This window comes from Centropristis striata, chromosome 6 (assembly GCF_030273125.1).
Source record: "Centropristis striata isolate RG_2023a ecotype Rhode Island chromosome 6, C.striata_1.0, whole genome shotgun sequence".
NCBI classification, from domain to species: Eukaryota; Metazoa; Chordata; class Actinopteri; order Perciformes; family Serranidae; genus Centropristis; species Centropristis striata.
This window is the reverse complement of record NC_081522.1, coordinates 15,506,021-15,524,400: the sequence shown is the minus strand read 5'-3', so window position 1 is coordinate 15,524,400 and position 18,380 is coordinate 15,506,021. Positions and strand designations below refer to the sequence as shown.

Genomic DNA, 18,380 nt, shown 5'->3' with positions numbered 1-18,380 from the left:
TGAGCGCACGTGTGTAAATCTGTAAGTGTTTGTCTGCCTGTGTGCTTGCCTCTGTGTGTGTTTGTCTTTGTGCAGCACAGTGTAAGTAATTGCCTCCCACAAGTTAGATAAACAGCATCCTTCAAGTATTCAGCAACCAGCTGTCCTAATATCCGAGGCACATATGGAAGAAATGTCTCTCCGTCGTTCGCTGCCCTTGTTCTGTTTCTCTGTCGTATATACCTATAAACACACATGCACATTCATCTCGTTTTTGTATGAGAAGCAGATGTAGACTATGCTTTTACAGGTTATTAATTTCGTTTGGAGTAAACATTCTGCAGTTGTTTCTGTGTGTCCTCACATCAACTATACAACCACTGAGCTCATATACTAAATAGAAAAAAACCCAAAGATAGTGCAGCGACATGCACAAATTATATATTCACTTCCTTTCCTTAGATTAAAATCATGTGCAGTGTTATTCTTCCTTCAGGCTTAAACAGTGAAAGCACCCTTTTCACATTCTTACATTTGTGAGCTGTTTCCCAAAAGCATTTTTGCTCACTGATTACACATGCTTAATAACTGCTAGCTATTCAGGGTGCACAGATCCTACTTTTTCAGTCCCACTTTCCATACCTGCTTTTTAATAGCAATCTGATACTTTCATTTAATTACTAAGCTGTGTGGTCGTGACTGGGATCATTCTTATGTGTAAGGCAACATAAGGATTGACCAAAACCTGTTAAACCTGTTTGGGTTTTTTTTAACAAATATAACAAATAAATAGATGCAAGTAATTTTACTGAATTGTTGTGCACAGCAACTTGTTAAAACAACAGCAATTTAAGTGTTAATTATTTAAATGTGGGGTGTCCCGGTGGCTCACACCGGTAGAGCGCTAACCATGTATGCCGTGTGCTGCGGCGGAGCCGGGTTCGAATCCGGCGTGATCTGGATTCGAAGTTTCAACGTGACATATATAATAATACTATCTTTGTACATTTTCAATTGAACATATGTCTCAAAGGATCAGCAAATCATCACATTCTGTTTTATTATATTTTAGGCAAGCTCCCATTTTTTATTGAATCAGAGATGTATATTATGAACATTTAATATAATCAAATTTATTTGATACATTTAATAGCTAGGCTCCATTGTCATTGATACCCAATCCACTCTATGTGAGTTGATGTTGCCCCAATATCAGTTTCTGTATTGGTACATTGCTACTAGCTACACCCCAAAAGGCAAATATTTTCCTCTTCTTAGATATCCATAGATGTGGAAAGGAGAATAAAAATATATTATGCTTAAAAACTTAATTTCCAACAAATGACTATCTGTTGATAATATGTCCTCATGCCCCTCACCAACCCCCACAAGGAAGTGTTTAATAGCATAGTGCATTCTGCATGGGGACATTGGAGGAAGGAGTGTTTTGGGAATGAAGGTTTAGACTGTGTGTCCTATGTTCCCCAGGAGAAATTAATATTATCACAGTATGGACCTGAGGCTAGTCACTTTATTAACAGATTTCACTCGATGGTCATTCATAATGTGCCAGGTTTTGTGTGTGTGTGTGTGTGTGTGTGTGTGTGTGTGTGTGTGTGTGTGTGTGTGTGTGTGTGTGTGTGTGTGTGTTATTGATACTGGACATGGTCACAAGCCTGAGGCAAGGACGTTGATGTCACAGCTAACCTTCTAGCTGTCCAATCAGAGTATCAGTGGGGTGCAAAGTCCCGCCCACGCACCTACCTGCTCCCTGCTGAAGACGCCACCTGTCCTCCTATTACACTCTCATTTTTTTTTTTTTTTACATTTTTGTTTTCCAAACATGCCCATACGGTGCAACCAAGCTCTCAGGATCATCCCACACTTAAAACCAATGCTTTCCTAACATACATGAACTGTACTGAGGTGTAGCCTCACACAAAATGCTAATTAGAAACAAGACATGAACAGCAGTTGCAGAGTTAATCAGCTTATGAATAAACATTAACAGGAAAACTGCTGCATAAACAGGAGCCATTGACTGAGGTAGATACATATTCAACAGAAACACCGATATGCTTTTGATTTACAATCACTATCATGTACAGTGTGACGCACAGTGTTTGGGCACGGCGAGGGCAGGGCTGAACTGACTGAGTGACTCCAGATGGTTGTTAACAACAGGCGTTTTCTGTCCTGTACAGTGACAGCCTACTTTGCAGTCATGGGTGTGAAAATGCATGTGTAAATGTCATGTCCTTAGCCGGTGATATCAGGTAGTTGCTTTTAAGAAATTCTGAAAAAACCTTGTGTCTTGACCTCTTCTTGTTGAGCTCTCTCTCCAAATGCATGCAAAATCTTCCAGAAATGAAAAACAATCAAACAAGAATGGACCCAGTTTCCTTTGAGATTATCCTTGTTATTAATGCCAGTGAATTAAGCCCCATGACCACTCGCCAAACCAGCTCTCCCATGCAGCCACATGCAATTTCAGACAACTCATTTTTGTCATGTAATAATATCTAGCAGAGGCTGGAGCATGGGCGCTTGTCAGGTCATTACAGCATGTTCATTTATCACAGCATAAACACCATCATGTATTTGACACCCTGACTTGTCAATCAAACGATTAGGTGTGTGATGAACGACTCAGCAACAAACAATCTATCACTGATCTATTAACAATCAACAGACAATCAATGGCTGCTCTACAGCTAATCAATCACTTGCATACTCTGATGAAGAACTCCACTATTTTGCTGGTCAGTGTACCAGGTGATAACATATGTCCGTGTTTTGATATAGATTGTCTTAGTTGTGTTCATGCACATGTATTAATGATAATTCACCACTGTATTTAATATAGTTTGTTCCTCTCTCTGTGCCATCAGAGCCAGGCCTGTGTGGTATATTGCCCTGGAGTAAGAAAAAAAAGAAGCAAAGACAGAGGGTTACGGTTATGTAGTCTGTTCTATTTTTGTCTCCACCTGAGGGTTGACACAGAAGGAGAGAAAGAATGAGAAATGGAATAAAAAGCAAGTGAGAATGAAAGAAGAGGAATGTCATGTAGCTCCCCTCAAGCCTGGGAGGGAGGGAGGAGATGAGATGAGAAGAGAAGAGGGATTCCTCTGAGTCAGCCTTGGAGTTTTCCTCCCTCCTCTCTTCCTCCGCCTCCTCCCACTATAATTTACAACACTCCCGCCCCTCCACACTTTTAAAAAAAAAAATTCTGTAGCTTTCTTCCTTAGCTCCTCTCCTTGTTCTGACTCTGCTGTCATTCACAACAGAATCTACTTCTCATTGTTTCCATTTTTTTTCTTAAACTTCAATTATTTATTTATTTCAGTCTCTCTCTGTCTCTCTCTCTCTTCTCTCTCTCTCTCTCTCTCTCTCCCTCTCTCTCTCTCTCTCTCTCCCTCTCTCTCTCTCTCTCTCTCTCTCTCTCTCCCCCTCCAACTCTCTCTCTCAGTTGAATACTGATGAGCCAGAGACTGCACCACTCCCTCGCCCTCTTCTAAGCAAAAGAAGTCCTGTGAGGACGAACATGCAGCAAACCACAGCACACATCTGACTCATAGCAGTGTGACTATCCCTTTTCCTTCTTATTTATTGGCTCTCTACTTCATTCAGTCTTGTCTCTACTCTGGGGTCCACTCCACCTTTTCCACATCACCTTCTTAATTGCCAGCCACCTCTACTTCTCCTATTTCATGTCCACCTCTGTCCGTGTCATTAGCTTCATTTTCTGACCTATTAATCTCTTCTCTCTGTTATCATACCTGTTTTGCCATATAATAACCAATCTGTTTGGTTCCATGTGTCCTCTGTTCTCCCTCCAGAGCATTAGCATGTATCCTCCTACTCATAGGTTTCAGGTAATGATGGCCATCCCTGTTGCACCACTGCACATAGTCATCCCCCTTTCTTCTTGTTGAATGGGTGTGTGTTAGCATGTCTCTAGTTGTGTCCCCCTTGTTTCATAAAGATGCAACTCTGCTCTCTCTCTATTACACCGCATTGAACTCAGGTTTAATAAAGAGTACAGGGATCCAAATCTAATAACAGCTCCACTCTGGTTATTGGAATGCTCCAGACTCTCACCTTCACACACTTTATGTCAAGCACACACACACACACACACGCAGCTATGTAGGCTGAGATATATACTTGCTCTTTATTCAGAAAAGCCTTACTCAGCAAGTCCCTATTTCATGTCACATTTAATGTACTGTGTATTACATGCAAACACACACACACTATGTACTGTAAATTGTTTTCAGTAGAGCAACATAACATGGAGTATTGAGGGATCAGGAGCTAACCCAGAGGTCAGGACCACAGGCAGGGTCATAGATGGATTTTTGTTTGATATATTTATCATTCAAATATCCTAAATAATGTAAGACTTAAATGTATTTATCTAATCTTTCAAACTTACATTTTAAAATTGTGGTTTTAATTCACTTAAGATGATTGAGATTGAGGTTTTTGTCCATCTGATTCTCACAAGTTATCACTGATCAACACTAGTGGTCTGAATGCTGATAGTGTTTGTTACTCATTATACTAAAGAGGAAGCTGAGAAGCGAAGCACTGGGCATGAAGTGAACAGCAGGGAGCAGCAACAGAATGGTGAAAAAAATCACAATAGGCTGTGTTTTGTCAGACACCTACTGCTTACAACAATGTGTGTGTAAGCTGCTAGCACCAGTGGAACAAGCTACCAGGTGTATCTACCAGTTAGCTTACTAATAGTGTTATCTCTTCACTCTCACTGTTTCTATACCATTATGTCTATATAACGTACGTGGAATATGGCTGCAGAAAATGTACAGCCCATCACTTTAACTACTAACTGTGATTCTTTTGGATGTATAACTGCACTAATTTATGTCCGCCTGAAGACCACAGTTAAAAAGTGGAGAAAAAAAATCAAAAGCCAAATGACAGATCATTTTGTAGAGCAGTTAAATGGAAAGCATTAAGAATAGTATGCAGCAGCTAGGGTGACAAATTTAAGAGGGAAGTTGTCTGAGCAGCTACTTTCATTCAGCAGTTAGGAATTAAATATTTGCACAAACAGGTCAGTTATCACCCCGGTATATTACTTTCCAGACTTAATACTGCTACATTCCAATATTTCCATTTTATATGCAAATAATGACATCAAAGACACACAGTTTCCCTGTGTTTCTTCTAGCAAATCCAACGTGCAGAAAGCCTGTCATGGCATTTTATGGAAATCTATCTGTATTTTGGCAAGTCTTCCACGGCTTTCCTGTCTGAATCAGTGTGAGTGCATCAGTGGCAGAAAGCCATCAGCCTTTCTCAGCACAGCTGCATCCTTTATGTCTGTTTCTGCAGGCAAATACATGAGTTTGATGCATCCTATGTTACATGTGAAAAATATGTTCCTGTATGAGTTTTGAAAAGTCCTTTGCTCACCAGCGGTCACTAATACATTCATTCATAACAGTTGGCATCACTCCACAGTACTGTATGAGTGCATGCATTCGTGTGTCTGTCTGTTGGTTACTTGGTATACGGAGAAACAAAGACGATGAGAGGAGAAAGAAAATGAATGACTCAGCTCAAAGCGATAGAGCAAAGCAAAGCAAGAATTAAAATGAGTGCAATCGGTTGTCATGTACAAACACAGTCTCACACACACACACACACACACACACACACACACACACACACACACTCGAGCAGGGATGCATTAAAGCTTACAGGCAGGGTGTGTGAAGAGTATAAATAGCTCTGCATCCTCGCTGATGCTATTTTTAAACCAGGAGCCGTGACTGACTTAACCAAGGGCAAAACTCACAAGTAACATGAACATACACACACACACACACACACACACACACACACACAGAACAATAATGTACCAGACTTTTCACCAGACAGCAGACTTCTTGGACACTTGTGAATAACAGGGCGCCTGTTGAAACATAGCTCTTTTCCCTTTGTCAGCTTGTGTCTGTCTTTAGCTGGCTCTCATCTCTCTTTGTCATTGCTGAATGCAAGTCTCTTTCTATCACGTTCTTTCCCTTTGTTTCATTCTCTGGGGCTCCCTATTATGCTGCTCTCCTTTCTGGTCACATTTCATGCTTCGTTTATATGTTATTGCTATGTAAGCTCAGAATTTTCCTTTAATGGCTTAGTAAAATGTTTAATCCACAGAACTTGCTGTGGATTTATCTGAGGCTTTACAATATAGTATCTCTTACTGCACAGTAAACAAAATATCTATATGTACCTGAGCATTTACAGTGTTTGTTATTCTGTACATTGTTCAGGCTGTAAACAGATAAAAATGTAAGACTGTGTGTGCAATGGCATCGTTGAATGTTAGTGAGTATGAAGTATTAAAACACTACTAGCACTAAGGTATGCCCTCCACCTTTATATAGATTGTATATTCATCACACAACTGCTGTACAAATCTAGTTTCTGTCATTCTCAGTGTGACTTGAGTGACTTTTTATCATGATTAGAAATCATAGACAAAATGAGCTGAAGGGTCAGGGTCATAGAAGAAAATCAAATAGACAAACACTAGATAAATCTCTGAATTGATCTGATTTTCAGATGATCATCTCCAAGCATGAATTTGATTCGGAAGACCAGTCAGATACTGATTGGGCTGGACGATATGACCTAACTTGTGTCATGATTAATTGCCATAATTAGTTATATAAAAATAAATGTAACAATAACTTATTTTCGCTACATGAGTGCAATATGTTGCTTTTCTCATGCTGAGTCACTTGTCCTGACAGTATGACCTCAAATTACTTTCCGACTTCTAGCCTGGTATTAAAGCTGAACAGATTCATCTAATCTAATTGAAAGTATGGTACATGTGTGAGACAGAGCAGGATCATCAAAGCTAGTCCATCGAGGAGAGTAAAATGCAGGTCCCTTTTGCATTATGCTGATGATAAAAGAATCAGAATTTGTCACAATCAGCATGAATCCATGGAGCCACCCTGTTAGGTGTAAACATAGCAGGCTGGTTGTAGCAGTGTGACATTTATTTAGTACACATTAGCACATTAGGGTTCCTGATACCTACTGAAGAATGGCTGAACAACACAGCATATCTTAACACGGTTGATGACCACATCAGTCCCTTATGGCTACAGTTTATCCACACCTCCAGCATGATGATGCACCATGTCACAAAACACATATTGTCACTAATTTTGTGATTGCTTCAGGCCTGCACAGTGCTCAGGCCTCAGCCCTATTGAGCATCTTTTTACAGACAGGTTAGGTTTTAACATGTGCATCTGTTGAACCTGCAGTGCAGCTCAATGCAGTCAACTCCACATGCATCCAGCATTTTGCAGAATAATTCCCAGACAATTTATGCTGTCCTTGAGGAAGCAAAACATGCTACTACTATTCAAATTCAAAAACACTTTATTTGTCCCCAGGGGGCAACCTGCAGAGGCACGTAGAGTAGTACAGTAACACAATATAGGAAAAATGTTAAAAAGACAGGTTAAGCTGCACACATTATAATGCTAGTATAATTCATGAATGCACAAAAAGATGTACACAGTATGGTTGTAATGATAATGATATGGGAATGATCATAAAGCTATGCTGTACACATTATGACACTGGTATAAAACAAAAATGCAAAAATAAGAAGCACATGTTATGGTAGTAATGATAATGATATGGGAATGATAGCTTAAATAGCTGTACATGTTGATGATAATGATAATGATATTTGTACAATACAGCAAATATAGTAAATGTACACAGATATATCAATATATACATATTAAAGTGGGTACTCTGTGTCTAATCATGTGTACAGCAGTGCATGTGATGACTGTGTGTGTATATGAATGCATGTCAACATATGCTGTGTGTTTTCACCCCCTAGTTCACCTGTGGAGGTGATTATGAATCAGCATGGCAGGTCACTGCTTCTAGTGATACAGTCGTGATAAGCCTGACCTCTTACTGTCTGATGTCCAGCTGAGGTGTTGATTGCCTTATGTACTGAACTGTTATTTTGTTAAGCCCCAGTAGGCTTCCATACAGAGTAGAACAAATGGCATTTATTGTTATGTTTTGCATTGAAGCAACTCAGTCTCCAGTGTATGCATGAGATTAAGTACCACATACTCTATCAAAGTGTATTTCTTTTCCTGCTTGAGGTCAAATATCACTTATACCTTTGTTCAATGTCATGGAGGAGACATCCATTAGATAAATAATTGCATTCTTCATTTTGACCCACGTACCCAGTTCTTGAGCTGCCCTTCTATTTTCAAAAATGTTAAAAAGAAAATGGCCATTCAGTATGAACATCAGATATTTCAAAACACAATTTGAACTGCTCTTGCCTGCCCTTCTGCATCAAAATTCAATGTCTTGGTTATTTATTTGGTTATACTGTAAAATGGACTCATCATACTCTCGTTCAACCATTGACTCACTTCCAGTGTCCACCACCAATGGAGTGTTATCAACCTGCCCTGTGTGTTTTCGCATTGAGAGATTGATGAGTGTGACCTGAATCTTTTTCTTGAACCACAGAACGTTATACCGATGATATTTGAATGGGGGCTTTTTCATATTGCAGATGCAAAAATTTAAAATATCACCATCAGCCAAAGTTTTTCAAGAAAATTCCATAAACTTGTCAGAACATCTGAAGAGCTAATAGTCAAATGGCTCTGTGGTTTATTGAACCTTCAACATGCAAAGTGACCAATGATTTTTCTCACTACTCAGCTAGAGATACTTTATCACAGAATGTGACTCAACAACATTCCTCTGAGCAAATATAGTTGTTTGAAGTCACCAGTGGTTGCAGACTTCAAGATGCCAATTAGAAACCACAGCCTGTGCTTTCTCAAAGGCAGTTTCATCTACAAAGCTCCAATGTTTTTGCAAACTTTTTTGATCGTTTTTTCTTAAGAACCCTTAACTTTGAGAAATGCATACACATTAAAAGGAGTCCAATATGTAGACAGATTGGATGAATAATAGTTAAATAAAATACTGTATTTCTTTCACTTAATTTGTCTTATAACAGTTGTGCCATATTGTAGACTGTTTTAATGGTGACAGGCCATCCCCACCAGTATCTACAACTGTAGCTCTCAACATGGTTGGTCCAAAAGCGGTCCAAAACATCAAGACGGCACACATATTGTAAACCCTGCTGCACAGACATGCACTGTTTGAGATCCTTCCTGCCACTTGGCTCCTGTGAGCCCACATCTGATTCACAGGGACAGTTGTCATGCCAACACAGTGTTGGCAAGATCAAAACAGAGTGGCAGTATAAGGTTGAGGCTACTGCCACAGCAGGGAACTCTTTAAGTACATGTAGGGGTATATACATAATTACATGCATGCCTTTTGGCTGCATGTACATATACCTTACATGCATGTTAGAGATAGAAAATTAAGCCAATACATCTATCTGTAGGAACAGATAAAGTATCACTGCAATGTAGCCAAAGTAATAACCCTAGCTGTTTTGATTAAAAGACTAATTAGGAGTGATAGAGTGTTTATGCAGATTCACTGCTATCAAATGCCGAGAGCATTGTGAAGATTATCAAGCATATTATGTATTTAAAACCACGTGTTTGTGTCCATGTTTCACTGACCTTTTCTTGACTTGTCTGACAATCAATTAATTGGCCTGATTTCATTAAGAGTCCCTGGGGTGTGTTAAAAGTTCATTGATGAGGATGTTTGTTTATCTTTACAAATGCATGTTAAAAGCTAAAAAACAGTGACTTTTGCCTGCATTCTTACATACTCAGTGGTCGATTCTGTCCATATTGTCAGGTGTTGGTGTCAGCGACCAGAAATGGATTAGTAGTGGGGGGAAAAGGAGTGAGGGAAGTGAGCGAGGGCGGCCTCGAAGATCAATCAGAGGCCTCACCTTTTCTTTCATTTCTGTCAATGGGGAACAGAGAGCACAGCCGGCACCTGTCTACTTCAGGGACACCATTACAGTATAGACGGACACACTGACAGAGACAAAGAGGGGGATTGAGACGATGACCGAGAAATCATTCAGAAACACAGCGAAGGGGACTGAGAGAGAAAATTGTGCCGAGCAGAAAGAGGAGGAGAGAGAGAGAGAGAGAGAGAGAGAATAAAAGGGTTTAAACATGGAAATAAAGAGACAGAGGGAGTCCGTTCTCAGGAGACAGGCAGGGTAAAGTTGTGTTAAGCTGAGATCAGAGAGGAGGATCAGCCCATGTATCCTCTGTGTGCTGAGTGTCGTGTTTTTTACAGCGGGAAGTCGATAAACAACCATTCTTTCCTCTCACACGCCACTTCTCTCTCAGCTAGTGTATGTTTAGCCTGGCACAGCTGGGTGTGCATCTCCAGTCAAGAAGTGCAGAATTCAAACAATGATGAGCATAAACATGGGCTGGCTTGCTGCTGGGCAATGATAGAAAATGTTTTCTTCCAGCCCTACTTTCTATAGGGATAACTTATGTACTGGGTATAGTCAATGAGAGATTATTATTTATTTATCTTCATGTTAACAAGAAAAGTTTCAATTTATGCCCATTAATTATACAATATGCCAGGGGAGCAGACAAAATCTGAAGAGATTAATACTGTAATTTCTATGTTTCTACCAGGGTTGATTTGAACATGGCTGATCACACGAACACACACAGACACACACACTCCTGCTTCTACATGTGTGCCTCTGTACAGGATTTGGATGAAGTTGAATATTAGGGAAAGTAAGATGTGGACACAGTGCAGCAGTAAGCGCTCAAGAAAAAAATAATGTATTTGTTAAGTCACGGCAAGGTCTCCTGTGAATGGCTGATATTTGAACTTTTTACTATCATGTCACTGAAGATGAAGTCCAGTTGGCTGCCTCTCATAGTGCCCCAGGTTACATCACTGTGACATGTCCCCATGCCAGAGTAGAATATAGTTTGGAGGAAGTAGACTACATCATTTAGCAGGCTGTCTGCTGGCTGCAACATCATACTGCCGTATCCTAGCAACCAGTTTAGAAGAGGGGCTCGCTCAGGCAAAGCTTCAGTTCCAGCTGGTGATCTCTGAGGAGTATATGTGTGTGTGTGTGTGTGTGTGTGTGTGTGTGTGTGTGTGTGTGTGTGTGTGTGTGTGTGTGTGTGTGTGTGTGTGTGTGTGTGTGTGGGGGTGTGTGTGTATGTGTGTGTGTGTGTGTCTGTTAGCTTGCTGTGATAATGGATGAGTGTTGTAGAAATGAGCGTGCTGGCTCAGTCCTGCAGGGAAGATCAATATCAACTATACATTCATCTCTAATTACCACAGCGGAACTTAGAAGGAATCGCTCTCTTTCTCCTTCCCGCCCTCTTGCACTCTTTCAACCTCTCTCCTTCCTCTTTTTTTCTTGATCTCCTTTTGTCTTTTCCCTCCACTCTCTCCCTTTACTTTTAAATCTCTCAGACAGTCTTTTTCTGTATTTTTTAAATTAAAAAATGGTTTATTGTCATAAAAGAGAACAAAGCCTATGTTGCCCAAACACCTTGGTACGGTACATTAGTTACAGACCAATATTTTCACATTACAGTTTCTCCTGCCTTGTATCAGCTTTTTGTGTGTGCATTTGTGCAACAAAAATCGTTCTCTCCCTCTCACGTGTTCCTCCTTCCCTCTCCCTCAATGCACATTGTAATTTATGAACCCAGGACACAGGAACCTAAATACCTATGGCCCTTTGTCCTTTTTTGTCTCTTTTCCAATGCTCTGCAGGCTCTACGACCTCACAAGGATGACAACTCTGTGTGTTTTATGACAATATTTGACTGATTTAGATCCCCCTTATTCTTTCTCTCTTTTCAGTGCTGAGTATAGGGGAAGGAGGTTTCTGGGAAGGCACGGTCAAAGGGAGGACAGGCTGGTTCCCAGCAGACTATGTGGAAGAAGTTCAGATGAGGCAATATGACCCACGGCTAGGTAAGACATCTACATGCACACAGACACACACATTAATGTACATACTGTTCGCTCATACTGTCAAACTGTAACAAGTGTCTGTCTTGCATTTATGTTGGGCTATAGCTCTGTCCATGGTGCTGAAATGCAAAGTTAGTAATATAGCCAATGCAATGGTGTGAACATCTACTAATTTGTTTCTTATCAGATAAATAAAACTTCTAGCATTTAAAATGTTTTATAATACTATAAATTAGGAAACAGCCCAAATTGCCGCAGTGTGTTCTGAAGGTCACGATACTTAGAGCACACCCTCCAGTTCCCCTTTTTAAAATTTTTAGCAACCAGGTCCATTTGCCATTCTGTAGGCAGTGTTCCCAACCTCTGGGCAACATTAAATAGACGTGTCAGCCAAGATGGCCCAATGTCTACAGCGTTCTGTGAATCTCACCCACACCTGGTACTCTGCTGCTGAGAAACATCTTAACTACCTCACAGAACTCATGTTGGCTACGTTCAGGAGGTCCTCAAAGTGCTCTTTCCACTGCTCAGCAATGTCCCCAGTCAGGGTCAGCAGGTCTTCTCCCTTGCTGATCACAGCCTGAGCCGAGCCCTGCTTTTCTTTCCTATGTTGCCTGACACTTTACCAAAAATTCCTTTTTGCTTTAGCGGCCACCAAATGTGCAGCTCTTCTAGCCTCCCAGTGCCCAAGGCCCAAAAAGCCTCCTTCATCCACTTAATAGTCCTCCTTCACTGCTGGTGTCCACCAGGAGGAGGTGTGAACATTGAAGTCATCCAGCAAAACTAAAAAGTTGCTAGATGGTATCTTTCCAGGTCCCCACCCATTGAAGATGGCCAGATATGCTGAATGTCTGTTTGGTGCATAGGCACAAACAGCATTCAGAGCCTTCCTCACAGTCATTAGTAGTTGCATAGAGGTGACCCTCTTGTTCTCCGGGGGAAATCCAACACAGTGGTGCTTAGCCAAGGGCTCATGAGTCCAGCCTCTCACCTTCATTTTAATTCTCATTTTTTTAGTTGACCACCTTTGTCAGCTACAGAAATTCTTATTAATAACGCTCCTGCAACCACCCCCTGTTGCATACAAAATTAAATATTGATTTTAATGAAAAATGATATTTGAAGATTTTAATGATCGGTTGAATGATATGGTTGAACCATAATGCACAATGTTGCAATGATATAACATGTGCATCCCCAATAAATTAGAAAATTAGACCTAGATATGGTCTTATTGTTAAATAAACACCAATACAAAATTGCTCAAACAAACAAAATTATTCTACTCGATGCAGGAAGTGGTAGACTACACCCAATTTCATTGATGTAAGAGTGAGTTTAGGCATGGTTTTAAGTGCTCTGTATGATTAATTTCATCTATTATACTGAAAAATACTGTAATTTGCCTGCATTCCTTTGTTTGGCCAGGCAAAAAAGAATTTAGCTAACTCTAATTTTAAGAATTTATGTAGTGTATATTTACCTCTTTTCTTAAGCAATCCAATTGTGCATATGTAAGAAAAATGTCTTTTACAATTGAGTACAATTTGCACATACACATACAATAGATCTGCAAGAATCATTTTTCAACAGTTTTTCCCTGTTGTTAGGTCCATTCTGACATACTAAACTCAAGTGAAAGACACTGTCAGCAATATTCCTTTAAAAATGTCTTTCCTCCTTCATTAGTTGACATTTTCCTCCTCCTCCTGTCTTCAGTTTTCCACCAAAGACTATCAAGCTTTTAGGGACGCCTAATTAGTGCTTAATTAAACACAGGTGCACTGAAAAGGTCAACCAGTTTAGCCTGTGTTAAAAACATGTAGACAGACAACTGCAAGAGAAGAGAAATGCAACATCAAACTACCATTAAACTGCTGTGTCATGTTAACAATTCATATATTCTTTGTACGTATTTTCTTAAATTTAAATGTTCCACTTTTAATCAGTGTTTTTAAGCTTCTTATTATACTTGTTTGAAATAAAATGCTCAAATCGACTGCAATAAAAACGTGTGGCATAACACAGCATCAGGTGTTTAAAGCTCTCTCACACAGACACATAATTACAAGTGACAAGTAAATTGCACTGCACTACAATATTGCATGTTTAACTATTTCATTTATTTTAACTGATTAACCCACAAATCGAAACCAAACAATATCCTTAAGACCATCATCATAACTCTTCAATATTTAGTGTATTCCAGGTATTATCCTGTGACATTTTGTAAACTACTTCTTTCCCAGAACCTTCCTCATCAATGTTTTATATAATTTTATTTCCCACCATATCTGTCAACAGTCACCTAAGAATGTGCCCGAACATGAGTTTTAGATGTGTCATAAGTGAAGAAACATTCGTGATTGAGATTATAAACAACAAGCAATATCATCTGTGCTAAAATGACTCAGTCTTTTGGGCAGCTATAGTCATAGCCAAGAAAAAAGCAAACACCTTTTAACAAAACAGGCCCAGTCTTGAGGTCACTAATGAAAGGGTATCAGCACTGTAAATCTGTTTAAAGGTCAGCATTTTTTAAATAACTATTTTTAGGATTATATTATTACAGGCTGTAAATATGCTGACCATGATGAATCTGCCATCCATCCTTCCGTGACAGATTTGAATGGAACCCTTTGTAAACAACAGCGAGTACATCCAATTAATTTAACCACATCCCCATTTAGTCATTTAATTAGCGGATGGCACATTTCATTTACTTTGGTCTCAGGGGCATCAACATGTGCAGCATCATGAAAAACATCTGGTCATTGCGTGAAAAAGTTTAGATTCTGCAGCAAGTACATATATTGGAAATGGGACAAGGACAAGTTTGTCATAAATATCTCCCTATTCCTTGCGTGTTTATCATGCATCTCCTGGGACCTATTTCTGGAGCAATTGGGGCATTTTCCCTTTTCAAAGGGTTGTTGAAGGATTGAGGTTACCTCAGAGTGTGTGTGAAGAGATGAGAAAGGCCGGAATCTCTAAATACCCCATTTAAATGCATTGTGAGAAAAAGATAGGGGAAGGTGGGAAAGAAAGGGCCAGATAGCGAGGGAGACGGATGGTAGAGCATACTCTAAAGGACAGCAAAGTGAAGATGGCAGAGCGTGTCTTTCAGAGAGAAAAAGAACGAGGAGAGGGAGGGAGAGAGATGGGCCTGATATTGAGCCCCACTCACTCATAAATCCTGAAAAAACTCAGAACCCTCGGATACCTATTTCTCAGCGATTAAAAGTGTCTACCCATGTCCTTCCTCTCTGATTCTGTGTTTTGTTGTCTCTCTTTGACATTAAATTGAGATTCTTGGTGTTCGCTTTTAATCATCAGCACCTTTATTCTCACTGTTGAAGAAAAAGCTGATAGCTCATCATCACATACACCAAGCCAAGCACATTGAAATACCCAGTGGATCCCTGTGTTGTGTTATCTCTTTTTAAATGCCAAATATAAGTTTTAAAAAAAAAGTCCAAACAGATTAAGGTGGCTGGCAAACGCCAACATATTAAACTCAATTAGAAAAAAACATTACATTTTAAAAGAATATGGTTGAGGTCTGATTTATTAATCTCCCACTCGTCCTTGGCCTCTTAATCAACTGTCACAGTTGAAGGGGGGTGTGAGTGCCTGTACAGCTCTGTATCTCTTTACGGCTCTGTATTACTGTGTTTTTTGCTTAACCACAGCCACTATAATGATCCATTCAAATTAAATAAAAGATGTGATTGAAATTGCTCTCAACACTAAATTGCACTCACATATGCCATAACACTCGGAAATATGTTGCTTTACTTAAAGATAAAGAGAATCTAACTGCTGTTTCACTGACACTGGGCCTTAAGTAAAGTTGGGGTGTTTAGTTTCATATAAGCTGTGTTTCTATCCAGTTGTCAAACAAAGTTTAAGCACTTCTAAGCAAACTTTTTAAACTTAGCAAAAAAAAAAAGCAATTTAAAGCAAGATTCCATCAACTGGTTTGCATTGGATACATTAGGCTACAGTATAGTTTTGACAGAAGTGGGCACTATGGGCCACACAAGGCTGTAATCTGCCAGTAAGAAGAGAAGTAGAGTCGCCCTTGCCATCTAAACACATCTAAAAGAAAAAGGGCGAGGTCTTCAATTTGGATCAATTAGGAAAGTTTTAACTATTCTTTCAGGTCAGCCAGCATTGGTCATGTTTCATGTTGCCTTGAGATGTGAAAGTGGACACTGACCAGGTTTTCATCTTTTCTACACCAGAATTTATTTGACAAAGGCATTTGAACTTCCTAAGACATAAATCGCCTCAAGCAAGTATAAAAACATTTTTGCACAATTGATGAAGTTTCGTTGAATTTCCCCATTTCAAGTCAGCTTTACAATGCGTACAGAAATACGTAAAGGAAAACACTGCTACAGCGGCAACAAAAGGAACGGCTGGAAAATGTTAAATACATTTTTCTGAGTGTCACAAAATGACTCTTTGTATTATCAGACTTCTATCCATTCAGCCTAGAAGAACTACTTGTTAATGAAGTAGATTTGATTATAATTGTTTTAAATGATCAAAATGAAAGTATATTACACAGTACAATATATTTGATATATCATTTATAACATGCTAATTTTCTGAATCTACTGAGGCATTTCAAAGCAAATCTCTTCCTCTTCCCTAGATTCATCAACAGTGATACAACAGCAGAATAACACACACTTGGCCACGCTAAAACACGCACATAGTTGTTTATCAGAAGGTAACCATTGAGGCGTCACTGACAGTTAGGGCAATATGTCTCAGCCTAGTGAAGCAGGAAAGACAGCCCTGTCTACAATTAAGTATCCCAAATACTACTGCTCTCTCTCTCTCTCTCTCTCTCTCTCTCTCTCTCTCTCTATCTCTCTCTCTCTATCTTTATCTCTCTCTCTTTTTTTCTCTCTCTTTTTTCTCTCTCTCTCTTCCTCTCTCTTTCTCTCTCTCTTTTCTCTTTCTCTCTCTCTCTCTCTCTCTCTCTCTCTCTCTCTCTCTCTCTCTGTGCCACTGTACATCAGCCATGAGTCACGGCTCTGAAAGTGCTATCCCACTTTATCTATCTCTGCCTCCATCTCTTTTCACTCCCTCTGCCAGGTTTGAAAGAGCAATGATGGAGACTGGGGGAAAGACAAAAAGAAAATGGGATGATGGGAAAAAAAACTCTTTCAGTTTGGGAAAGCGAGAGGGGATGGGTGAAGGCAGCTAGCGAGACATAGAGGACACAGAATGAGAGCAAAAGAGAAAGGAAGCAGGTGACCATGTGAAAGAGGCAGAGCTTAAACCATCACTGACTTCCTTGGCTGTTATCTGTCACCACACTGCTCTTCTCTCTCTCTCAGCATGTCCAGAGCTACCTGCAGCCAACAGTTCATCTTCAACCGGTGCCTGAGGGGACAAAGAGAGGGAGGAAGAAAGACAATGGCAAAGTGTAGGAGTCAGAATGGGAGAAAATAGAAGAAAAATAGGAAAAAGGAGGGCATGAGCAACTGATGGAGAAAATGAGGGTGAAAGGAAAGACTATTTATTGAATTCATTAAGAGTACAATGAGTGATGCAGTGGTGAAATGCTGCTGGCTGTGGACAAATGGCTGATATGTGTTTTTGTTGGGGAGGTGTCTGATATCCATGTGTTATTATAAATCACTGCACTGTTTAAAGCACAAAAACAGACTACTTAGAGTCTAGCATGGTTTTTAAAAAGCTGAGCAGTTGTTAAATCTGCAGAATATGCCTGAATATCTTCGCCCATCCTGCTAACACTCCATATCCTCTAACACACACAGCACACATGCTGCTGGCCTGTATGTGGGGGTTAATGGTAGATGTTTACCCGCGGTAATGGAGGGGATAATGATGTGAGTATGAACTGCTCTTCTCTTTCTAATGATGCTACCAAATTGCCGGGGGCCAATCATTTTCAGCAATAGTACTGTTAATCCGTTGGCTACAATCTGTTTGGATCTTACAGCCCTCAAGCCAAAAGGCCCCACCCCCCCATCCTGCTATCCGTCAATAAGAAATGGGCACGCTACAAACAAACAGAGACAAAATCTGTCAAATGGTAAATGAAACGGCGATGCATTCTAGCGGTCCCAGTTTCCATTAAATCAGCCTTAATTTTTCTTAGGTCACCCTGCAGCCTCGAATATCGTTAAGAACCTCTACACACACACACGCACACACACACACACTCACAGCATAATAATGCACATTTTCTCTGCGATGGGATAAGCAATGCTTGATTTTCTCAGTGGTTTGATATCTTAACAAGCGTGCAAACTTTTATTTCTTTTCTCTTTGTGCTCGTTCACTGTATTCCCTTACTCTCCTCACACCGCGGCACAGTTGAATGACTCACAGCCGCATGAATCAGCCCAGTCAGATCCAGCCTGAGCTATTTTTAGCCTGCCCATTAA

General features: G+C 40.0%; 1 protein-coding gene across 2 annotated transcripts in view; it reads left to right on the top strand.

Moving 5' to 3' along the window:
• Positions 1 to 18,380, top strand: part of shank3a (SH3 and multiple ankyrin repeat domains 3a) — a 183,914-nt gene that overhangs the window by 128,649 nt on the left and 36,885 nt on the right. For both annotated transcript variants that reach the window (XM_059335864.1, XM_059335863.1), the window contains one exon: positions 11,833 to 11,946. In XM_059335864.1, the coding sequence (XP_059191847.1) occupies positions 11,833 to 11,946 (114 nt within the window). The remainder of the gene's footprint in view (positions 1 to 11,832; positions 11,947 to 18,380) is intronic.